Source organism: Panonychus citri, unplaced genomic scaffold (assembly GCF_014898815.1).
Source record: "Panonychus citri isolate SS breed McGregor unplaced genomic scaffold, ASM1489881v1 Contig00140, whole genome shotgun sequence".
Classification (NCBI taxonomy): Eukaryota; Metazoa; Arthropoda; class Arachnida; order Trombidiformes; family Tetranychidae; genus Panonychus; species Panonychus citri.
In genome coordinates, this window is record NW_026515545.1 from 53,937 (window position 1) to 77,626 (window position 23,690).

At 31.1% G+C, this 23,690-nt stretch overlaps 6 protein-coding genes, 1 long non-coding RNA gene and 1 pseudogene across 8 annotated transcripts; 2 read left to right on the forward strand and 6 right to left on the reverse strand.

Annotated features, from left to right (window-relative positions):
* Window positions 1-58: 58 nt before the first annotated feature.
* On the reverse strand, window positions 59-1,964 carry LOC128394567 (RNA-binding protein FUS-like). The gene is made up of 5 exons (XM_053354901.1): window positions 1,490-1,964; window positions 1,317-1,414; window positions 954-1,251; window positions 708-874; window positions 59-492 (listed from the first exon to the last, which is right to left on the reverse strand). The coding sequence occupies exons 1-5, from the start codon at window positions 1,959-1,961 to the stop codon at window positions 304-306; spliced, it is 1,224 nt and encodes a 407-aa protein (XP_053210876.1). The 5' UTR covers window positions 1,962-1,964; the 3' UTR covers window positions 59-303.
* Window positions 1,965-2,019: 55 nt separating this feature from the next.
* LOC128394568 (uncharacterized protein DDB_G0283357-like) lies at window positions 2,020-3,891 on the reverse strand (annotated as a pseudogene).
* A 950-nt stretch (window positions 3,892-4,841) lies between these two features.
* On the reverse strand, window positions 4,842-6,777 carry LOC128394608 (S-adenosylmethionine synthase-like). Its single transcript, XM_053354953.1, has 5 exons — window positions 6,559-6,777; window positions 5,730-6,406; window positions 5,419-5,601; window positions 5,167-5,300; window positions 4,842-5,073 (listed from the first exon to the last, which is right to left on the reverse strand). Exons 1-5 carry the CDS (start codon window positions 6,623-6,625, stop codon window positions 4,971-4,973), a joined length of 1,164 nt encoding a protein of 387 aa, XP_053210928.1. The 5' UTR covers window positions 6,626-6,777; the 3' UTR covers window positions 4,842-4,970.
* A 953-nt stretch (window positions 6,778-7,730) lies between these two features.
* LOC128394609 (NADH-cytochrome b5 reductase 2-like) lies at window positions 7,731-9,939 on the forward strand. Its single transcript, XM_053354954.1, has 5 exons — window positions 7,731-7,816; window positions 8,042-8,079; window positions 8,227-8,373; window positions 8,494-8,673; window positions 9,055-9,939. Exons 2-5 carry the CDS (start codon window positions 8,068-8,070, stop codon window positions 9,625-9,627), a joined length of 912 nt encoding a protein of 303 aa, XP_053210929.1. The 5' UTR covers window positions 7,731-7,816; window positions 8,042-8,067; the 3' UTR covers window positions 9,628-9,939.
* LOC128394610 (uncharacterized) lies at window positions 9,904-10,612 on the reverse strand. Its single transcript, XM_053354955.1, has one exon. The coding sequence runs from the start codon at window positions 10,499-10,501 to the stop codon at window positions 9,908-9,910; it is 594 nt and encodes a 197-aa protein (XP_053210930.1). The 5' UTR covers window positions 10,502-10,612; the 3' UTR covers window positions 9,904-9,907.
* A 1,500-nt stretch (window positions 10,613-12,112) lies between these two features.
* LOC128394611 (uncharacterized) lies at window positions 12,113-13,161 on the reverse strand. 2 transcript variants are annotated; one of them, XR_008326432.1, is made up of 4 exons: window positions 12,876-13,161; window positions 12,658-12,676; window positions 12,339-12,496; window positions 12,113-12,264 (listed from the first exon to the last, which is right to left on the reverse strand). It is a non-coding gene; the product is annotated as an uncharacterized LOC128394611 (long non-coding RNA). The 2 variants fall into 2 exon arrangements; XR_008326431.1 differs by having other exon boundaries at window positions 12,658-13,161.
* Window positions 13,162-16,671: 3,510 nt separating this feature from the next.
* LOC128394826 (adult-specific rigid cuticular protein 15.7-like) lies at window positions 16,672-17,646 on the forward strand. The gene is made up of 2 exons (XM_053355195.1): window positions 16,672-16,824; window positions 16,933-17,646. Exons 1-2 carry the CDS (start codon window positions 16,819-16,821, stop codon window positions 17,539-17,541), a joined length of 615 nt encoding a protein of 204 aa, XP_053211170.1. The 5' UTR covers window positions 16,672-16,818; the 3' UTR covers window positions 17,542-17,646.
* A 1,555-nt stretch (window positions 17,647-19,201) lies between these two features.
* Window positions 19,202-21,161, reverse strand: LOC128394833 (cuticle protein 14-like). Its single transcript, XM_053355203.1, has 2 exons — window positions 20,179-21,161; window positions 19,202-20,081 (listed from the first exon to the last, which is right to left on the reverse strand). Exons 1-2 carry the CDS (start codon window positions 20,185-20,187, stop codon window positions 19,740-19,742), a joined length of 351 nt encoding a protein of 116 aa, XP_053211178.1. The 5' UTR covers window positions 20,188-21,161; the 3' UTR covers window positions 19,202-19,739.
* Between the last annotated feature and the right edge of the window lie 2,529 nt (window positions 21,162-23,690).

Genomic DNA, 23,690 nt, shown 5'->3' on the forward strand with positions numbered 1-23,690 from the left:
TATTAGCTTATTAACTGACATTTTTTTTATACTCTCATTACTGAATTATGTCGATAAATAGCTTTACAAAAGGTCTTTTGACTTTAATCTTTGTTACCAGAGTTTTTTTTTGCTCATTTGAAAAAGTTAAAGAAGTTCTAATCCACGAGTATTAAATTGATATCTCTGTGGAAAAGTTGACCTTGACCGCATGACTTGAGATCTGAAGGAATTTAATAAGATCCTATCAATATGGTCCAGGACGTCTATCATGACCTCTGCATAGGTCCACCTCGCCCTCTCATTGGTGGACCACCACCTCCTCTACCCCCTTGGACCATCACCGCCACCACGACCTCGACCACTGCCCATATCACCGTCTCTAGGGCCAAAACCTCCTCGGCTACCTCCCATTCCTCCACGGCCCATTCCACGGCCACCACCTCGATCACCGGAGCCACCGCGACCTCCGCGCATACCTCCTCCATTACGTCTCATACCATCTCCTGCCATCTGTATTAATGGAAAATTTTCATTTATTTTGGCGCCTTTAAAGGTAAAATCAAGTTAAAAGCTAAACACATAAAATAGAATTCTGTGAAAAACAGAACGCAAATTTATCGCTTTTGAAACTATGCTCACTTGTCAAAAGATTTTGTAACAAAAAAAAACTCTAGTCGATTGGTACTCAATGGAAAATTCAAAATAAAAGAAAAAGAAAAAGTTACCTCTGAATGCAGTGAACCTCCATCTGAACCGCCCGGAGCTCCTCCAGGTTTTGGTGCTTGACATCGATTACATTCTGTCCTCCATGCGAAATTATTGTTCCCACAACTTGGATTAGGACAATTCCAGTCTCCATCTCTACCACCACCTCCAGATCGACCACCAGGCCCTTTAATAGAAGATAAGAAAAAAAAGAGAAACATATGAGTATCATGGTAAAGTAATCTCAGTAAATTAAAAAAACTAACCTCCGGGTCCACCTCCACCTCCGCGCCCAAATCCTCCACCCATGGGTCCACCTCGACCTCGACCTCCTCCACTGCCTCCTCCTCTACTTCCACCACGAACAAATCCACCTGGTGGTACTTTTCTTTGAGCCATTTCTACTTTAATTGTATTTCCCCACAGTTCTTTACCATTAAACCATGATATCGAGGAATTGGCAGTTGGAGGATCATCATAAGTTACAGTGGCTTCTCCTTTGCTTTGACCAGAGTCTTTATCTCTATAGATCCAAATTTTATCTCTACCAGTTTTTTTATCTTTCTGTAATATAAGAAAACAAAAATTAACATTGATTCAAATTGTATAAGATGAAGAAAATTACTTACTTTTATTAAACCAATGGAGCCAAAATATTCGGCAATATCAGTCTCAGTGGCTGTTTTTGGTAATCCCGAAACAAATACAGTGTCATGCATGTATTCAGCTAAAAAGAAAAAAGTGACAATGAGTTTAAACAAATCAAGTGACAAAAATACAAAATAAAACAAAAAATACAAACCTCCATGAGCTGAGTGTGAAGGTGGTCCCTGTGACTGATATCCACCGCCATAACCTCCTTGGGATGCATGTGAAGGTGGTCCTGGTGGTCCTTGTGATTGATATCCACCACCACCACCACCGCCACCATACCCTCCTTGAGCTCCATGTGAAGGTGGCCCGGGTGGTCCTTGAGATGAGTACCCACCTCCTCCTCCTCCACCACCACCACCACTACCATAACCGCCAGCAGTTGAATGTGAAGGTGGTCCAGGTGGACCTGGTGGACCCTGAGATTGATAACCACCGCCACCACCACTACCATAACCTCCTCCACCTCCATAGCCTCCACCACTAGGAGGATAACTAGAAGATGCATATCCACTAGAATTGTACCCGCCTGGAGCTGAATTAGATCCATATCCCCCTGCCATATAGCCTCCGCCATGAGAACTGCCAGAAGCACCATAGCCACTACTTTCATATGTGTCCATGTTTATTTTGTTTGAATAGACTTTCAAACAACTTTAAAAAAGAAAATCACAATTTAAATTTAGACAATAAGTTAATTAAATTTATTAATAATAAACCCAAAAAATAAATATTCCACAGAAACAAAAGAAAAGGATGAAAAGAGAGCAACTCGAAGGGAGAATGTGTGATACATACAATTGGCACGCGAGTCGCCACCTCTGTTTCTCTTTCTTTTGTTCGATTACAAGTGAAAAGAGATTCAAGAGATGAGAAAAGTAAGAGAGAAAACAGAGGTGGCGACTCTTCTTCGAGATTGTTTGCAAGGAAAAGCTTATTCTTTGGTAGGAGGAGAAGAATATCCGCAAGTGCGCAGATTACAAATATGTGTATCTGGTATTACAATCGTAGAGAGAGAGAGAGAGACGGTAGAGAACAAGAAAGACAGAGGTTAGAATTCAAGAGAAAGGGAAGAGAGAGAGAGAGAGAGAGACTGAGCTCTTTACAACATGAGAGCATTTATTACAAATTTTCATAGGGTCGGTCTCTCTCCTTGGTGCTAACCCATTCAAATAGCTTACATTTGGTAGGCAAGTCTGTTAAATATTCGGTTAGCAGGAAGAGAGAGAGAGAGAGAGAGAGAGAGAAAAGGAAAATTGAATCGGGATTTAAGGTCGATTATTGCGTTGCCAGAATGATGGTTTATTCCATGGGCAATATCGAAGTGTATGAGCTTTTGCTCCACCGCCATTCTGACAAATGGGACAATTGTAACAGCGAAGAACAGGACAGATAATGTTACCCTCTGGACATTTGAGAATGTGACTCTTGTAAAATGCCGGTGGATGACCATTGTTTTTACAGAAAACACATCGGTGCAAGTTGGATTACGTCGACGAACCCTTGGTGGAACATAAGAAGCTTGAAGACCATTTAAAGTACTGTTAGCAGCCAATGAATTATCAGAGTTATTATAACTACTATTGACCATAGAATGATGATTGTTATTATTACCAATACCAAAGGAATTATTGGTATTATTATTGATGGTGTTTGGATTAGTCGAGTGTTGTTGATGTCCAGTGGTAAGATTGTTATGATAATTATTGGTATTATCTCTGTTGGAATTAGTTGCAGGATTGATGGAATTATAATTATGCGAGTTAATTTGATTGTTATTGGTGTTTGATAAGTGATTTGAATTTATATGATTACGGGGAGTGACCGAGAAAGAAGAAAATAAATCCCTGGTTCCAATAGGAGGGCAACTTCTCGGTGGAGCGATCCATTGATTGTTATAATCATAACTGTTTAATCCTTTGGTATTAAATGGGTTTGAATTAATACCATTGATTGCATGAGTTAAATTACTAGAATAGAGGCCACCACCATTACCATCAACACCAGTGGTACCTCCAATGGTACCACAATTAGAATTGTTGTTAACACTATTACTATTATTAGTAATATTATTGTTATTCTCACCAGCGGGTGTAAGATTAGAGGTAGAATTTAGATTACCACTAAAATTGAACAATCCATGTTGATCATTGGTTGACCATCCACTTGAAAAGAGTCCATTAAACCGATCTACCAGTAGATTGGAATGAGAAAATTCAGAAGCCTTGAGATTGAAATCAATGGGCTCCGAGAATTTGGGTGGACGACGCTTAGAAAAACTATCCATTGCCATTGGAGAAGAAGAAGATTAGATGGAAGATTAGATGAGGAGAGACAAAGATTAAAGATGGAGATACACAACACACAATAAAGAAGAAGAAGAAGAAAAAAATAATCAAATTCTAATCAAAGGCAGAAAAACGAACAATCACAAAATGATTAGATTATCTAATGAGAGAAGGTAAAATTTAGAGAATAATCAATAAATTGTTGACAAGGTAAATAAAAGAATAGAATAAAATTACTCGGTGATTAACTGTAAGGAAAAGATTTGATTAAACTGATTAAGATTCACATTGACTGTTTGGCTTTTTAATAAGCAGATTAACAAGTGATCAGGCTCATTGTTTTTCCCTCCAACTTTTCACAATCTTAACCATTGATAAGAGAAGAGGGAAATTAATTTGTTCTTTCGTTGAAAGAGAACAAATTGACTGGAGGGAGAATGAGGGAGAACCAGGAACGAGAGAGACACTTTTCTTCTTATCGCAACTGTAACATTGTCTCTTCGTAATCATCATCATTTTTTTCATCATCTTCTCATCATTTTCTCACCAATCGTCATGCGAACATAATTATTGGTATTTGTTTGTTGTTCTAAAAAGCTCATGACTCATACATTTGTTTTTCCCTCATTTGTGTTTCTTGCAATTCTTTCCCTTGGCTTTTAATTGTTGACAATTAGGTTCATCAAAAGATGTTATTTCTTTTCGTTTAAATTGTTTCTCAAACAATTAGACCAACCACAGAGTCTAATTAGTTGACAATCTCAAGGGAAACAAATTGTAATTTCTTCAAAATACCACAAAAAGTGAGATGAAAAATTTAATCTTCTTTTCTATTGGTCATCAAATTAACATTTTCACATCTATTGGTTAGTTTTGATTCTCTAACAGATTAATCAGATTAGATTGATTATTGATCTTGTTTGGTGATTATGATTGGCAACTTTTTCCTTCCGTTCAATGTTTTTCTTTCAATTTGATTTTCGATTTTTTTTCTCGAAAACAATCAACTTGATTCTCTTCTTCTTCTTTTAATCCATTGCCGTAATCTCAACGTTCCAAACTTAATTTCTTAGTTATTGAATAATTGATTGTTAATCGAACTGTCATTTCGTTTTTTTATTCTTAATTGTTGAATTACTTTGATTCACTTTTCAGTTGTGGGTTAAAATTGTCTTAGTTAGTTAACCAAGAAAACAAAAACAAACTAATGAAAAATTTTAAGCGCAATTTTTTAATTATTGATTCAACATAATTGCTAATCCGAAAAATGAATGAAAAGATGTTACAATATTCAGATTATTGCAAAAGTGAAAAAAAGTTATAAGATTTCAGAAGATGTTTAATTTAAAGTTGAAGTTGTTTCGCTACCTCCCACGGGAACCCTTCCCTTCCAAAGTGACCCCAAACTGCCGTTTTTGAAAAGATCGGTTTTCGAAGACCCAATTCCCTGAAAACAAAAATGGAAAACAAAAAGTTAGTGAAAAAAAAGTTGAAATTATTTTCTCTGGTGGTTAAGGAGAGAGATGAGAGAAATAATTACTTAATAATTGTTCCAGGTCTGAGGTCAAAGTTTTTCATAACTATATCATGCAGTTGTTTTGACGATAAAGATGAAGTTCCATAAGAAAATACTGTAACTGAAAGAGGCTCTGAGATACCAATGGCATATGAGATCTAAATTAATGAAATAAGAGATTTAATTAAATGTCAAGAGATTAATGAATGAACAACGATTAATTAAATGAGTCAGATTACTCTTGTTTATATTATCTTGTTATCGGTTAATATTTACCTGGACACTACATCGTCTGCATAGTCCACTTTTAACAAGCGATTTAGCGACCCATCGAGCGGCATAGGCTCCAGATCGATCTACTTTAGTAGCGTCTTTACCAGAAAAAGCTCCTCCTCCGTGAGCACCCCAACCTCCATAAGTATCGACGATTATCTTACGTCCAGTGAGACCGGCATCAGCCTGACAGAGGGTAAAAAGAGAGCGAGAGAGAGAGAGAGATAATATCAATAAATGATTGATTGATCCAATATTTAGAAGCGTATCTTTCGTGTTAACTGAATAAAAAGTCACTTAAATAGTCAACTTACCAATGGACCGCCAGTGATGAACTTCCCACAAGGATTGATGTGATAGATTGTTTTATCATCCAAATATTTGTCAGGAATAACAACTTTAATCACCTTTTCCATAATTTCTTTCTTAAGTTGATCCATTTCAATCTCTGGTGAATGTTGAACAGAGATAACAATAGTATGAACTCTTGATGGTATAGCGGCTCCTTTATCGAAACGATATTCACAGGTAACCTGAGTTTTGGAATCAGGTCGAGCCCAAGCAAATGTACCATCACGTCTAAGTTGAGATAATTTTTCATTCAATTTATGAGAAAGAACAACAGTTAAAGGCATACACTCTTCAGTCTCATCAGTAGCATAGCCAAACATTAACCCTTGATCTCCAGCACCTAAATGTTCATCATCTTTATCAGTCCAAACACCTTGGGAAATTTCTTGAGCTTGATGTTCAATGGCAACCAGAACATTACAAGTTTTATAATCGAAACCTTTATCACTACTATCAAATCCAATGTGTTTAACTGTTTGACGAACAACATCTTGATAATCAACGTGAGCAGAAGAGGTAATCTCGCCAAAAACCATGACTAACCCGGTTTTACTAATAGACTCACATGCAACCTTAGCATATGGATCCAATGCAAGGTGAGCATCCAAAACAGCATCACTAACCTGGTCACAAAGTTTATCTATTAGTGCATAGCAACAAAGAGAACAATATAACACAAATAGAAAAGGTTAAAAATAACAACACAGTAAAATAATTAAAGAGAACAAAAGAGAAAGAGAAAGAGAGAGAGAACAAAAGAGAACAATAATAAAAAAAGAAATTCTAATTTACCTGGATGTCCCTCTCCCACAGATTCAGAGGTGAACAGGAATGTACCATCGTCATCAATTGAATTCATCCTGATTGAAATTCGATCAAATTGATTGTTAATTAGAAAAAAATTTAGAAGATGAAAAAAATTTAATCAATTGTGATAAAAGAATGAGATAAAACTACAATTAGACCAAAGGATGAAGACACCACGAGGATTTAAGGAGTAAAAGTAACAAGATAAATGAAAATTCATCTCGGAAATGCTGAGAAAGAAAGAATTCCATCAACGCCATCTATTGTTTGAAAAGAATAGAAGTTAATTTATTTTCTTTAATTACAATTAATCATTTTGTTTAGAAAATGGATTTTTAATTGTTACCAATAAATCAGTGTAACTGTCAATTAGCTCGTATATTGTATTTACTTAATATCGTTTTAATGTTTTAACTTTAGTTCAGAACTTTGGTTTAATCTTAACAACGACAACAATCAACTTGAATGTACTTGAAGTGAATTAGCTGATAATTAATTTGTTCCGATAACAATTAAAATTAAAGAATAACTTTTACCTTGAACCTTAATTGTTAAAAAGTTGGAAAGAGGAAAACTAATCTATTTTAATTGTTGTTGTTACTTAATATCATATAAGGCAAATTGACTAATAGACAAAGTAATTTAATATTTAATTAGAAAATGCAATTTAACAATCAATTTACAAGGAAATTGATCAACTAACAACAATTAGTGATAAGTTATTTGTTTAATGAAATTATATGATAAGATTAATTTTCTCGGAAGTTAATTAGATGTTAATTAGTTTGAAAGAAAAGTTTTTAAATAGTTAATTAAAAGATCAATTTCCTTTAATCATAATCTCATCATTTTCATTCATTGAAATTGAAAACAAACAAACTAATCAACAATTAACAATTAACAATATGAATCGTAATCGTAATTGTGATTACAATTTAATTTCTACTCTTTCAACAATTATACTAATCAAATTGGTGAAGGAAAACCAATCAATCATTAACATAATACTCTAATGGATTGATTAATCCATTAGTCGTAACCATCGTTGATTAAACTAATCATTGACCCGATAATGATTAAAAAAAGGTGATTGATTAAGTGTAGATGTTTGATTTTGTCACAATTAAGTACCGACAATTTAAGTACATAAAGAGACTTTGACAATCTGCTCAATTCGCACTCAAAGTCAAGGTTACAAATTTTCAATCCAAATTGTTGTTATAACAATTAACTCGGTGACAAGGTAACAATCAACAATCAACGATCCATATTTCCATTAAATTTAATTAACTTTTCCATCATAACGATTACAACATTTTCTCATTTTCAGCTTATCTCTTGTACTCTTCATGTCTCATCATATGTTTTCTGTTTGTTACTCAACCGAAAGACTCAGTTGATGTTTACACTTTTACTTTGATTGTTGTTCCTCATTTTTAATTGATTTCTATTTAATTTCTATTATTAGTGTCACATCGTTGATTGTTTACCAATATGGGAATTGTGGTGAGTAATTATAACGTCAACAATAAATTAATTAGTTTCCAGTTTCAGTTTTCATCCCTTCTTATTGGTTTGTTTACTTATTTTTTGTCATTCGTTTCTATCTAATCCTTGGGCCTAATTAATTTTTGTTTTTCCTTCTTTTTAAAGGCTAATTCAGCTGTAATTGGTTCTATTACTACATTAATTGTTGGTATTTTTATATTTCTATGGATTAAAAAGGGTAAATCAAAAAGTAAAAAGAGATTACTAATGGATTCTAATGTCAAGTATCAAGTTCCATTGCTTGGTAAAGAGGTAATTACTATTTTCCTTTTACTCTTTGAACCTCAATTGTTGAATTGAAGGAAAATGGGTCAAATTCTGGTTAATCAGGTAGTCAGATATCTAATTGTCTTTTTAATTTTTTATGTATAGAATATCAATTGGAATACTCGACGCTTTAGATTCGGTTTACCTACGGAAGATTCTGTTCTAGGTGTTGGTCCTGGTGAACATATTTATCTATCGGCTAAAATCAACGGCGATTTAGTAATTCGTCCTTATTCACCAATCACTGGCGATGAAACCAAAGGCTATTTCGATCTCATAATCAAAGTGAGTATCTTGATGTCTTACAGCTTAAAACAGAGACTTTGGCATCTTCGTTTTGAAGAGTAAATCAACTTATCGATTGTTAATCTTGACAAAATGGTTACCAATCAACCTCATAAACAAGTACTCAAGTCTAATAACAATTTGTGTCTTATTTGGATACAAAACCATTACATGTTAGCTTAGTTATCAAATTAAATCGTCAGAGGTTTTGATAAATCCAGATAACCACTAATGTTATGAGAAACAATATGATGAAAGTTTCATATGATCTGAACAAGATGATTAAATTGGATATAATCAATATATTGATTTCAAATTCAACGTATTGTAGATCAATGTCAATTATATTTTCTCATCACGTTACATTTACATTATTTTCAGGTTTATTTTGCTAACCAAAACCCAAAGTATCCTAATGGAGGAAAAATGTCTCAATACTTAGAAAGTATGAAAATAGGAGAGACAATTGATATTCGAGGTCCTGATGGAAGAGCGATTTACATTGGTAATGGTGATTTTCTTATTAAGAAAAAGAAAACTGATCCATTGGTTAAATACCATTACGATAAATTGGGTATGATCGCTGGTGGAACTGGCCTTACACCTTTGTTTGCCGTTTTACGTGAGATTATTTCAAATCCGGAGGATAAGACACAAGTTTCATTCCTATTTGCAAATCATACATCAGATGATATTCTTTTACGTGAAGAATTGGACCAAATAGCGTCAAGATTTCCCGACCAAGTTAAAATCCATTACACTTTAGGTAAATCAGAAGAGGGTTGGCAACACAAAGTGGGTCGGGTTGATGATAATATGATCCGAGATTGTTTGTTCCCACCAGCTGATGATACGATGATTATGATGTGTGGCCCACCGGCTATGGTCAAGGAAACACTTCAACCAACATTGGACAAAATGGGTTACAGTGAATTGAGAAGACATGTTTTTTAAAGAGGGTCCGTTTCAATTTCTCTGTCAATTCCTTGGCCCCTTCCTTAAAGATCTCACAATCTACTTCTCTACAGAGGAAATGTGAACATTTACAAGGATCAAGTATTAATACTTAAAAGATGAATGGATAACAGTTAAAATGGAAGGGATAAATTACTATTTTCCAAAATCAAATAGAAACAGTCAATAGACCCGATGGAATTCATTCATTTCCATGCTACTACTTATGTGCAATTACAGATATATAAATATGTTTGTAAAAAAAGGAGATTTACATGACTCAATTAAATTTTGCAGAATTATTTTGTTGAATTATGTTTAACTTTTTAACTACTTCTTTGTGAACAGTATTACGATAAGATCTTAAAGTTGATTCGTAATGTTGAATAGTTGGTAGATCCAATCCAATCTCAGCGAAGGCGCGATTAAGTAAATCAATGAAATCATTTGGACCTCTAAAGTGTTTGGAATCATCTGAAGATCTTAATAGATGTGTCAGTTTCTTAAGATAATCACCAGTGATTTGGGTTAATATCTCAATGATACTTTCACTGGTCTCATGGAATCCAGCATGAGTAGTAATCAGAATGATAGATCGTTTCAACAATTGTTGGACAGATTCTTGACTTAAGAATCGTGATAGGTGATCATAATCATCACTAGAAGAAGCTTGTTTAAGTTCTAAACATTGAAGATCATCAGAGGAAATAAGAAAATCAGAAGATGAAGATGAAGATGAGGAACCGGCTTGATCCAATTTGGTTAACAATCGGAGTAATTGAATAGTATTAATAACAACCGGATTACCAACAGGAAGATCATTGATATCGATCAACTTCTTATCATAATGACTGATAAAAACAGGTTCATTCATCCTTAAACAGAAACAGAGAACAATTAACTAGAAATAAGATTAACAAGGTTAATCAGCAATTAATCAATGAAGGAAAACAATTGAACTAAAATTTGAACACAAAACCGAAAAAAAAAGTGAAAAATGTAAACAAATCGAAAGTGTTGCCATCTAACAACAGGAAAGGAAACTAATCAAGATGAACTTTTTTCTTGTATCAAAATGAAAGAAATGATCAACTAATTAGAATCAAAATTAATTAAAAGAAAATTAAAAAATCAGTTTACAATAATTGTAATTAACGTTTAATTTACTTCATTGATTGTTGTTTAACAGTGAAAATTATATTGATTAAGAAAAAATTGTTAACCTAACCCATGATAATCATAGAACTGAATTTATAATCAACTGATTGTGGAATAAAAAACTTTCCTAATTGTTATAATATTTGATTTTTGCTCATTTTGAACAATTTAATTAAATTAGAAAATTTTATTGTAACAATTAAATTGGTTCTGTTTTTTATATGATTTCTATAAGGATTTAATTGTTGATTGAAAATGAATCTCTTTTTGTTTGGGATTGTTATTTTTTCTTATTAATTGTGATCAGTTTAATGTTTTCAATTTTATGTATAAAATTCCAAATTAACAATTAACTTTGTTGTTGTTGTTGTTGAGCAATTTGTGATTAGTTTAATGATTTAATTATCATGCTCTGGGTTTAATACTTGGTAATATCGTTAATGGTTTCCAATTGTTTAATATCAATTGTCGATCCACACATTGGACAAACGGGTTCACGATTTAATAGCCTGGAAAATATTGATTATATTGATGGTTGTGATTTAATAGTGATGGTTCATTGTTTTTTGATTGTTGCTAATCAGTTAAATCAAGTAAGAAATTAGCGAAAATATCAACATTACCTGTTGAAGTTGCTAATTTAAAAGCTTCATCGGTACACTTGGAAAGGATTAGAAATTTAATCGCAGATTCGATATCGTTGATCTTTTGGAAAAATCAAGCGATCATTTTAGCTCCTTCTAAACTACCAGAATCTTTTACCAATCTAACGGCTTCACTTGGATTAAGCTTATCGAGAAGAAGACGAACCGAATCAATCGTTAATCCAGAGCTTAGATAAGCTTTAACATCTTCTTTGTAATCACCTTGACTTTCCTTGATTCGGCCATATTGATTAAGAATATCAACATTAGTTAAGGAAAACTTATCGATCAATTGTCCAACTTTTAGTGTATTTCGAACGGACAAATATAATTTAGCCACTTTTTCACCATCACCACCCTGTTCATAAAGTTGAGTAGCTTCTGAATAAAGTTTCAACGATTCCAATATAGAATCACATTCAATGTGTAATTCATGGTCATCAACCAATTCCAAAGCAGCTTCAACTTATTCGATTCAAATATCATGAAACTCATGATATAAAGATTCCCATGTCAGTTAATCTCAGGAGAAATAGATTCTTCTTATTGAGAATTAGACTAACACAATTATTACCTGTCGATGAATTAATTGTATCTCGAGGTTGAATTGTGGTAAAGGTTAAAATGAAGGTTAACCTTTAAATTTCTTTACTCGTTCCAACGGCAAGAAGATGATCTTTTTGACCAAACCAACATGGTTAACATGTCACGAACATCGGTGTCAACTCTAGACATCTTATGGACACTCGAATCCCAAAGGTAAATTATCGGTGATTTACCACTAATTGCACCTAAAATATTACCTTCAACATTCCATGAAAGTCCAGTACACTGACTGGGCACAATAAAGAAAATAGAAAATAATTTAATTTCTTTTTCTTGATTGTTTGTTTCGTCTTTTCTAATTACCCTGGTAAATTAATTGTATCGATTTTATTTCCATGTCAATCATGAACTATCACCGTATTATCATAGCCCATTGTAACCAGGTAACTTGCTTTATTCGGCTGCCAAATTATGAACACAGGACCCGAACCATGGGTTCGTTCAGGTATAGTGAGTACACGCTGATTAATAACAATGATATAAAACAATGAACGATTAAATCTCGATAATCTTGAACTTCCCATTTGCCTCGAGAAAAACAATTGAAACAAATGAATGACCAGAATATTGGTCGTGATCATTGAATTTCAATAGATTGCAATCGAAAGGAAATCAAACTTACTTTCATAATTATTTGTTTCCTAATAATTTAAACGAGTGAATAAAAAACAAGAATAATAATTTACTCAACAATTAAAACTCTTAATAAATCAGATATTATTGTTAACAATGTTGATGAATTAAAATAAACAATTGGTTTCCATGGATTCAATTAGATTGAAAACAAAAACAAACCAAAAATTTGTGATCATCAAATTGATTTAGTTGTTAATAATTTACCTGGATGTCCCTCTCCCACAGATTCAGAGGTGAACAGGAATGTATCATCGTCATCAATTGAATTCATCCTGATTGAATAGTTGGTAAATCCAATCCAATCTCAGCGAAGGCGCGATTAAGTAAATCAATGGAATCCTTTGGACCTCTAAAGTGTTCATTCATCCTTAAACAGAAACAGAGAACAATTAACTAGAAATAAGATTAAAAAGGTTAATCAGCAATTAATCAATGAAGGAAAACAATTGAAGTTCAATTATTGAACTAAATTAATCAGTAATTATTTGAACACAAAACCGAAAAGAAGTGAAAAATGTAAACAAATCGAAAGTGCTGCCATCTAACAACAGGAAAGGAAACTAATCATGTTGAACTTTTTTCTTGTATCAAAATGAAAGAAATGATCAACTAATTAGAATCAAAGTTAATTAAAAGAAAATTAATGATTAATCACCTAAAAATACGATCATTTTGATTGATTACACTTGTTGACATTGAAGTTAATTAATTAAACTTAAACCAACTTAAACTCAAAGCAAATCTCCAATTCAAAAAGTGGAAACAATTTAGAGAAAAATTTTATTTAATTTTTTTCCTAATCACAATTAGTATTTATATTGTTAATCACAATTAAACACACATATAAGGTAGACCATTAAATAGCCCAATTTACTGATCCCCCTACTTTTAGATTTGTAAACGTTTTAATTTAAGTCTTTTACTTAATTACTTTTAGATGATTAGAAACCATTTTTTCCTTAAACCATCAGCTGATTTAATCTTTTACTAATTAATTGCAACAATTAACCTAAACTTTGTGTCGTCCATCTTAATGTCAAGGACAGTTTATCAATTTTAATCATGTATCGGTTTAAATTACAAAGTTGAAATTGACATTTTCAACTTAAATGATTAAAAATCAATAATTTAAATTTAAACTTTTCACCAATTGATCAAATTTAATTTAATCTCGAAGACGAAACAAAATGATTAACTTTTCCCTATTAAATTTTAATTGAGTAAAAAAAAATTAAGGAAAACAAATGATTAACTGATTGCATCAAACTAATCAGATAAAATAAGTTAATAAGTCGAAAAGTTAATCAACTGATTAATAATAAGGGTCGAGATTGACCTGAACTAACTGACCAATTAAAAGATTTGGTCAACAATTAAATCTATGGATGAAAATTTGATTAATTGATGATTCCTTTTCTTTCCGTATAGTTGATTGTTCATTGATTATAAAAAAATTTAACAATCAATGAATCAAATTGTTACAAAAAGTATTGATTGTAACCATTTGAAAAATATTGATTGAATAAAATTCAACAAAAACAAATTGTAATCAAAATAATAGAGGAATTAACTAAATTGTTGTTAAAGTAAAGAAAAATAATTTTTCTTTCTGAAGGTGAACAACAATTATTATAATTATGATTAATAAATTGTGATAGGATCGCCCAAATGAAGAAAAATAATTTAACAGGAAAAATCAGTTTACAATAATTGTAATTAACGTTTAATTTACTTCATTGATTGTTGTTTAACAGTGAAAATTATATTGATTAAGAAAAAATTGTTAACCTAACCCATGATAATCATAGAACTGAATTTAAAATCAACTGATTGTGGAATAAAAAACCTTCCTAATTGTTATAATATTTGAACAATTAGTAAATTATTTTGAAGATGACAGCCCACATCTCGATCCAATTTAACATCAACATTGAAAAATTAATTAATCATCTTTAATTGTGATTAAACAAGGAGTCAAATTTGTAAGATGATTGGGAAAAAGTTTGATTCCTAAAACAAATCAACAACCTCGTTCTGATTAATTATTGTCAATTTTAATTTTTCATTGAGACAATTGATTAATCATCAATTAACTACTTGAAAATCATCAATGTTATCAAATGAATTAACAATTAGCCAAAACATTAACACTTAAAAAATAAGAAACTTGTTATTATCAATGAAACTTTGAAGCTTCAAAAGTTAATCATAATCTTAAAATTATTAAACATAATCAAATGAGAAATTAACAAAGGAGAAACATGTTAATTGTTAATCGTTACAATTAACAATTAAATTAATTCTATGTTAACACTCAATGTTGTCTGATTGTTGTTTAAATAGTTGAACAGAATTTCAATTTTGAAAGAAGAATTTTCTTTCTATTCTTAATTTCTTCAAGGTTAATTTACTGATGGTGATGATTAACTAACAACAATCAACCAACTACAGAATACAAATTAAACTGTGATAATTAAATAGATTCACCTAGACCCATAATATTAACGTTCCAACATTTATCCTGCCCTTAAATCAAGGTTAAAATCATTTTCTAATCTTCAGTTGATTCTGGATGAAGATGAAGATGAAGGTATAAGATGATGAGGAAGATAATGATGAGGATGATGAGGATGATGAGGATGATGAGGATGATGAGGATGATGAGGATAATGAGAGTGAGTAAATAAGACTAAGGTGGAGAGGGAAAAACTAGGAAGAAAGAGGAAAAAGGACAAAGAGGTGGGAATTGCCCGTCAGAACTTTTCGTTACTAGAAAAACTTTTTTTTTCTTCTTTTTGTTTTGTTCTAATGAATTCGAATTGATATTTTATTATAATTTAAACACTTTTATAATCATTATGGATACAAGGTGACGTTTGGATTTTACAACAATCAACTAGACAGTAATTAAAATTAACAATCAAATTAAAATAATTAGTGTTTGCTTGCGATTCTTACACTGATCTTAATTGTATTTACATTAAACTATTGTTGTTTAAACACCTACTGTAGTCTAAAGGTTTAATGGTTTGGAGTTAATTGTTTGATAAAATTTTCAATTATTAAAATACGATAATCATAATTAGTACCACGTCCTTGTGAACATTAGCATCGGATGGATGTTTAGATAATTGTGATTTAAATTGTTCGGATTATGTGAGTTTGGAGAAATTAAATGTTAATCATTAGGTTTCTTTGTAAGGAAAATGCTAATTAATCAGAAACTTGCATCATTTGTTAATTGTTCTGATGTAATATGAGCAATTTAATGAGTTGAGCATTTGATTTTTTGATTGTTTTGCTTTTTGGTCGTGATTATTATGACTGATTTAGTTGTTTAATTCAGTCTATCAGGATTGGAAATTAGTTCATATAAGTTTAAAGTTCATGTTTATGACAGCGAAAGTGAATCAATTTTAATTGACAAGTTTTGCAATTATAATAGGATAATTGGTAATTAGGAAAAAGGATTAATTGCAAAATGATTAAGATACTAACCTAGGCTTGGAAAAGGTGATTAAGATTAAAAGTTAGTGAAGATGATTAAGTTTGCAGATTAAATAAGGAAGACGATCCACAGATTATGGTAATAGAAAGTGATTACTGGGTTAGTTTTGATTAGATTTGATCGCCTACATGATTATAATTATTGATTTAATCCAATTTAAGGTCAGTATTTATTATTTAAGATCAATTTGTTATTATTTTATAAAAATGCCAATTGGATATTAAAGTGACCTTGTGGCCATAGTTGGTTTCCTTCAAATGAATCAAATAACATCTTTAATCAAGGGTGGGAATCAATAGTCAAAATATTCGGGCGCCGTCAGATTCAGGGTGGGGTTTTCATCTTTCTTTCTTCTCTCTCTCTCTCTCTCTCTCTCTCTCTCTCTCTCTCTCTCTCTCTCTCTCTCTCTCTCTCTCTCTCTCTCTCTCTCTCTTTCTTTCTCTCTCTCTCTTTCTCTCCATCCTCATCCATCTTCCTCTTCTCACTCAAATTAACTTTTACTCTCACTTTCATCTTAATCTCACTTTAATTTTTGGTATAAAAGGCTGATTCCCTCTCAATCTAAATCATCATTCACAATCAGTTAATTCATTTATTCACTTGATCAAAGTAATCAAACAACAAACCAACTAACTAATCATGAAGGTAAGTTTTTCATTTACTTTTCTCTTGACTTTTTATTTTTTATCAATTAGATTCCTAGAAATACAATCAACCAATCAACTGATTAATTTTCTATCTGTGGATTATTAGGTCATCATCTTCCTCGCTCTCTGCGGTATTGCCTCAGCTGGAATCATCGCCGCCCCAGCCGCCATTGTCTCAACTGGTTCATCATCACAAACCCGAAGCCAAGATGGTCTTGGAAACTACGCTTTCGCTTACAATGAAAACCATGCCACCGGTGGTTCATCACGAAGTGAATCTGGAAACGCTCTCGGTCAAGTTGTTGGATCTTACTCACTTGGTGTTGTTGATGGAAGACAACGAGTTGTCAACTACGTCGCTGATGCTCTCGGTTTCCGTGCCGCCATCTCAACCAACGAACCAGGTACCGCCCCTAAGCCCGCTGCATCCACCAGCATCTCATCACCCGGAGTCATCGCTGCTGCCCCAGTCGCTGTTGCTGCTCCAGTTGTCGCAGCTGCCCCAGCTCCAATTGTAGCTGCTGCTCCAGCTTTCGCTCCATCTTACTATGCACCAGCTCCAGCTAAGATTGTCGCAGCTGCCCCCGCATACGCCCCAGCTGCCCTCCCCGTCGCCGGTGCTCATTATTCATCAGTAATCAACCACGCTTCATACGCTCCAGTAGCCGCCAAGGTTGTTGCTGCTCCAGCTTTCGCCGCCCCCGCTCTCTGGTAAATTAATTAATACCATCAATTAATTGTAACAACTATAATGATAATTGTCTAAATTTATGAACAAACTGCCAAATAATAATAATAATGTCAATTCACAATTTGTAAATTGCTCAACCAAGTTTCTCATTCATTTCTCATCTATTATAATATTTAATCTCGGCTTATAATCAATATTATAATATAATCTAACATAATAGTCAAGTTCATTAGATTAATTAACCAATAACCAAAAACTAAAACAAAACAAAAACAAAAACAAAAATCAAAACAAATTAAAATGAAACAATCAGTTAATCAACTTTAAATCAACAACATACACAATCGGGTGTGTTTATAATCATCATCATGTTGTTTTGTTACCATTCAATCAATTCAAATCAAAATCAAATTCAAATCTCTCTCAAATCATTAAACAGTTATTATCAACTTTTTGACCGGAATATGTTGGCTACAATTAACTTTAATGAATTTCAACAAAAAAAAAAGTTAACTGAATCCTCCAACAATTAAGAAATAAAAACATTTAATTAAGCCTGAGGGACTCACTCCTTAAATTGCTTTCACTTTTCAATCATTTGATCACAATCAACATACAGTCGATATCTTAATCACAATCAATGAATCCAGTTGAATAGAAAAATATAATCTCAACAATTTATCCAACAAGGTATAAATTATTAATAATTTTCATCTCAACTTTCCTCTTCACTGACTAATCATCACAATTAACTCAAATCATTAACGTTCAAATTAAAATCATGGTTTAATCACTAACCTAACAAACTGTTAACCTAATATAACAGCAATCAATAAATTGTAAACATTAAGGTATTGACGAAATTCAGTTAATTACTCTAATCAATGTTTTTAATCGAGTTCATTATCAGATAGAAATTAAAATGCAATTTAGTTAAACGAGTAATAAATTTTTAATTTCTTCCAAAAATATCAATTCAGTTAATAGGAACATAATTTCAAGATCAACAATTAACAGTTTTCCATCATTTTCTATACAATCTATCTAATGTTTACAACTTTCGTAACTCGAACGATACTCAGAAATGTTCAAAGTTTCTTTCGAACTGCAACACGAACCATGATTCGATTCCAGGAGAAAATGAAAACAAATCAATAGGAGAATCGGAGATTTTGAAGAGCGAATACTTTAGATCTTCTAGAAATCGACATTCGACTAACTCGAAACTTTATCTGATCGAAAAAAATTTTCGAAACTCATCCCAGTTTTTTTCGAGGACTTTCGTTTCGAACTTTTTGTTCTAACGAATTCGATAAACAAAAGTTCTAAAAGAAATAGTTTATTCTTATTCTTATTCAGCATTTTGAATTATTATGCAACTATTAATATAATTCATCGATTTGATCTTCAATTGAAAAACCTTTGATTTAATTCACTTCTCACCTGATCAATTGATTGTTGTTAATTGTTACACAATCAAGCAAAATAATACAATACAAACTAACCTTGAAAATGAATTCTTATTAAATAATGAATGTTGATCAATGATAAATAAATCATTCAATTCATTTTTCATCACAATTTATAAATTTAATTCAAATCAAATTTTTAGATGAATGATTGATGAATCACAATTAGTAAATTTGGAAGCACAATTAAAAATTAAACAATTTGAATCACATTTGATTAAGTTTTTTTTTTCAAGCAAGTATTTATTATCGTTTAAATATAAATTGTATTTTTTGTTACAAGATATTTGTTTTAAATCACAATTAAAATTGACTATTCGTTGTAATTAGAAATGCAAATTAATCTTAATCCGAAAATAATTTATCACTTTTAATGAACATTTGATTAACAACAAATCACACTGGTTACGATTAATTATCAATCAAATCCAAAGGGATCAATGAACAATGGTAGAAAACAATGGGTAAGAAAAATTGTACTAAATTGTTAATTGTGATTAACACTAATGATGAAGGTGATTGATGATGATTATCAGATAATTTTGTAGTTTAGATCACAGTTAATCCAATGTTAAAATGAACACAAGTGAACACACAGATTAAGATGATAATTTTAACCAAGATAAGGTGAGACACTGTAAGTTGGTGCATAAGCTACAGGTTGAACGGCTGGTAAAGCTGGTTGAGGATAACCAGGGTGACCAGTAAGATAGGCTGTAGGTTGATGAGCAACAGCAACTGGAACAGGTTGAGCTACAGGTAAGGTTGGTCAGTTGGTGCAGTTCCTGGTTCGTTGGTTAAAACTTGAGCTCTGAAACCATAAGCATCGGCAACATAATTAACGATTCGTTGACGTCCATCAACAATACCTAACGAGTAAGAACCGACCACTTGACCAAGAGGATTACCTGATTCCTTACGAGATGTACCACCGGTGGCATGATTTTCCGTGTAAGCAAAAGCATAATTACCAAGAGAATCTTGAGTTTGACTTTGAACTGAATTACCGGTGTTCGCAACAGCCACAGGTAATGATGAAAGAATCGCCGAGGCTGATGAGAGGCTCAAATGAGCAATTAAAACGATTCCAACGATCTGGAAACAATAAGAAAGAAATGAAAAAACAATTACAATCAACACATCCACAAATCCAATGGATAAAGATGTTGGTTTTTTTTAATCTTTCGCTTACCTTAATCATTTTGAGTTTGATGTTGATTGTGAATTTGATTGGTTTTTACAAAAAGATGATTTAACAACGTGACTGTTAACAATTAACTGTTCAATACTGACCGTTTGTGAATCAATTTATATCATCGCACCAAATGCCTTGAAGAGAGTTCCAAATCGTTGGGTGATCGATTGTGTGCTAATTATCAATTTTACCTTGATCAAAGTTTATAAATTAACTAATTAAAGTGTAATTTATTGATTATTAAAAATGATTTACTGAACGATTTACCCTTATGGTTTTAATTGTTTACACAAAAAAAGGTTAACCAAAAACAAGTGAAATCAAATAAAAAAGTAAACAAAAAGGTTACATGTTTGAATATAGCCTGAGGTAAAGTCTTTCCAATATTAATTAGTTAATTGTTTACATGTAATGTGACATATTATCTTCATCTTAAATCTTTTTCCCTTTACTATCATTGATTAACATCCTCATCAATTTCATCAATCGGTTAACCTGGACAGTTAATCAATACAACAATTTAATACTATCACTTGATATTATCGTTGTTTGTTTTAATTGTGAACGTTCAAAAGGCCGTAAGGAAGTACAATTAACCTGGTTACATTGGTATCAAGTGTCAAAATCAATTAATAATTTAACACATACATTACAATATGCTCGTTACCCTCAGGCAATTAACAAGTAAATATCTCTTTTGACAAATGTTTGATAATCATGATCATCTTTTAGGTTTAACTAGAACAGAAATTGATAAAAATAACAATAAACGAACTGAATTAAATTGAATGATAACAAGAAACAATCAAATTTGATTGTTAATTTAGATCTGAATGGTTAGTTTTTCTTAATAATACTTTCCCTTACAATTTAATGTTTCCTGATGCAAAAATTATGTTAATCTAATTGTTTTCAGTTGTTTGATTGTTAATCAAATCAAAATTTTTTAGCTTTGACCATCAAATGTCAAGGTGATTTTAATCGTTGCAATATATTAGATAAATTTTACAACAATCAATAGTAAAAATTTAGGTTAATATTGATTGATAAGTTTAATTATTAGCATGAATCAATGAATTATAATTTGTTAATTGTAGGAAAAAATTTCCATCTTAATTTCATGAATAACATGATAACTATTTAAGGAAATTAACTCAATCAACTCTTAGGGAATTTAAATTTTCAATGTTTACAATTTAATCAACTTTTCCATTGATTGTTGATTAACTCACTTCGAGTCAATCTAATTTAAAATTGATTAACATTTCAGAATCTCAGATTATTTGACCAAAGATAAAGTGACCTCTAAACTCAGTTGACCCTCAACGATGATTTAATGTCAAGTAGTTGATTATATTTTGATTAATAATTTAATTGTCAACCTGAACAAATATTATCCATTTTAAATTGTAAGATCAAATTTCCAACTAACATTTGAATGGTAAATAATTTGGATATCATCTTGCCTATTATAGTTAATTGCAGGGTGACAATTTAACCTCTAATTGTAACGATGAAATATCAGTAATCAGGAAGCACAATTTAAATGATTACAATCATGATGAAAAATTGAAACTGACACAATGGTAAAAGTGTTACAATTAAGTTAATCCTAATTGAAAGTTGTCAATATTAATTGATTATAATTAATACACAAAATATGTAAATAAAATTATGTATCATCAAGTTTCACCTTTACAATTAAAATTTGATTAGATTTGATTAACTGAAACATGTAAATTTCATCATGTTAATAATTAGTCAAACATCAATATATCTGATTGACACAATAACATTTCCAAACCTAAATTGATGAAAATTAATTGCGATGATTTAACTAAACCATCAACAGAAATCATTTCCTTGATTAACCAACAACCAAATCAATTTTAATTATTCATCAAGTAAACAAAAAAAAACCAAACCATGAATACATAATCAATTGTTATCCAGGAAGGGAAATTAATTATATTAACAATCAATTGTCACCACTCACACTTTTCAATTACAATTAAAACTAATTCAAGGTAACAATTTGATGGCTATTAGATAATAATAGTAAACAAGAAAAAAATGAGAGAAATCAAATCTCAATTGTTGAGCTAAATTGTTAGTTAATCATCGTAACATTGATACACTTTAACTTACCTGTTTAAAGATCATTAATTTAATCACGATAATCATGAACCGGGTAAACCCACATTACGATTTGTACATTGATTGGGAATCAGAAAAGTTCACACAATCAATCAATCAACAATCAATGAACCAATCAAATCTATTAAATGATAATAATTAAAAGGAAAACTATTTCATGGTCAATCGATTTCAAATCGATTCTTATTTAAGTTAACACCTTTTGATTAACCAAACTAATCAACTAATCAACTAACCTCTTAACATTAGATTACGTTGGCGAGACGATTCATTAAGATAAGGAAGCAATTAATTAGAATAATTAAAAAACAACAATTTACTTACCTTATAATTGATGATCAATGAACAAAAAAGCCAATTGATTAAGTAAATCTATTGACAACCCAAAATTGGATTATATTATTATCATCACGAGTTGGTTAATTAACTTGGAATGATTGTTAATTATACTGTTTAATTGTTGTATTATAATACAATTAAAGAACTACGAGTTTAATTACAATTTGAATCGTTTAACGATGATCAAGGTTTCGTTTATTTAATTTTCTTGTAATATTTTTATATTTTAACGTTTTTGATTAAATTGTTAAACAATTTAGAGAGGCTTAAGTTGTAATTGTGGTTTTGTGAACGTGATTATAACTGTAAGGATAATTGTAGTGATTAACTAATGATTAAGGTTGTATTTTCGGGTTAATCTTACTGATAAGGTGTCAAAAGAAGCAAAAATAATAAGATTTATGTTGTCAAACTGAATTAATTAATTGTAAATAGTTAATTAAAAAAAAAGATTCATTTTATGGTGAAAAAATCAGATATTGAAACAAATTGTTACTAATTTACTTTAATTAGTATTAATAATATTTAATGGTGATAATGGTTAACTAAATTAAAATTTTAACAAGTTAATTTACTTTGGATTATCTTGATTGTTGATTTATTTCCGATTATGATTAAATGGATGTTGGTTAATTTGGTGATCAAATTTATAAAGGCGTGAGGAACAATCTAATTTTATCTAATTAGAACACCAATTTAATTTGATTTAGTTATGACTCTAAATAAGTAAATCAAGTTTCTCTCGCCACGAAAAAGGTAATGAACTGAATTAAATTTGATCATAGCAATTAAAAGATGAATTAACTTTAACAATAGCATTTTAATCACTAGTAAGATCATGATCAATAATTAAATCGTGTTCAATTTGAAAAGCATCACAAATGTAAAGTTAATTGTTTCATTAGCTTATTACAATTTGTTTACATTGTAACACAATTTAGTTGAGTGTTGATTAAAATGGTAACTCTAATTGATTAAATTAATTGTTAGGTTACAATAAATAAATGATATAC

What these genes read in the sequence shown, in the direction of transcription:
- LOC128394567 (XM_053354901.1), bottom strand. Translation starts at nt 1,961, where the DNA reads ATGGACACATATGAAAGTAGTGGCTATGGTGCTTCTGGCAGTTCTCAT. An exon ending in GCTCCATTGGTTTAATAAAA is followed by an intron (nt 1,252 to 1,316) that starts GTAAGTAATTTT and finishes CTTATATTACAG; the next exon opens with AAAGATAAAAAAACTGGTAG. An exon ending in AGGTGGAGGTGGACCCGGAG is followed by an intron (nt 875 to 953) that starts GTTAGTTTTTTT and finishes CTTCTATTAAAG; the next exon opens with GGCCTGGTGGTCGATCTGGA.
- LOC128394608 (XM_053354953.1), bottom strand. Translation starts at nt 6,625, where the DNA reads ATGAATTCAATTGATGACGATGGTACATTCCTGTTCACCTCTGAATCT. An exon ending in GCAGACGATGTAGTGTCCAG is followed by an intron (nt 5,301 to 5,418) that starts GTAAATATTAAC and finishes TCATTAATTTAG; the next exon opens with ATCTCATATGCCATTGGTAT. An exon ending in AGACCTGGAACAATTATTAA is followed by an intron (nt 5,074 to 5,166) that starts GTAATTATTTCT and finishes TTTTGTTTTCAG; the next exon opens with GGAATTGGGTCTTCGAAAAC.
- LOC128394609 (XM_053354954.1), top strand. An exon ending in TTCCATTGCTTGGTAAAGAG is followed by an intron (nt 8,374 to 8,493) that starts GTAATTACTATT and finishes TTTTATGTATAG; the next exon opens with AATATCAATTGGAATACTCG. An exon ending in ATTTCGATCTCATAATCAAA is followed by an intron (nt 8,674 to 9,054) that starts GTGAGTATCTTG and finishes CATTATTTTCAG; the next exon opens with GTTTATTTTGCTAACCAAAA.
- LOC128394610 (XM_053354955.1), bottom strand. Translation starts at nt 10,501, where the DNA reads ATGAATGAACCTGTTTTTATCAGTCATTATGATAAGAAGTTGATCGAT.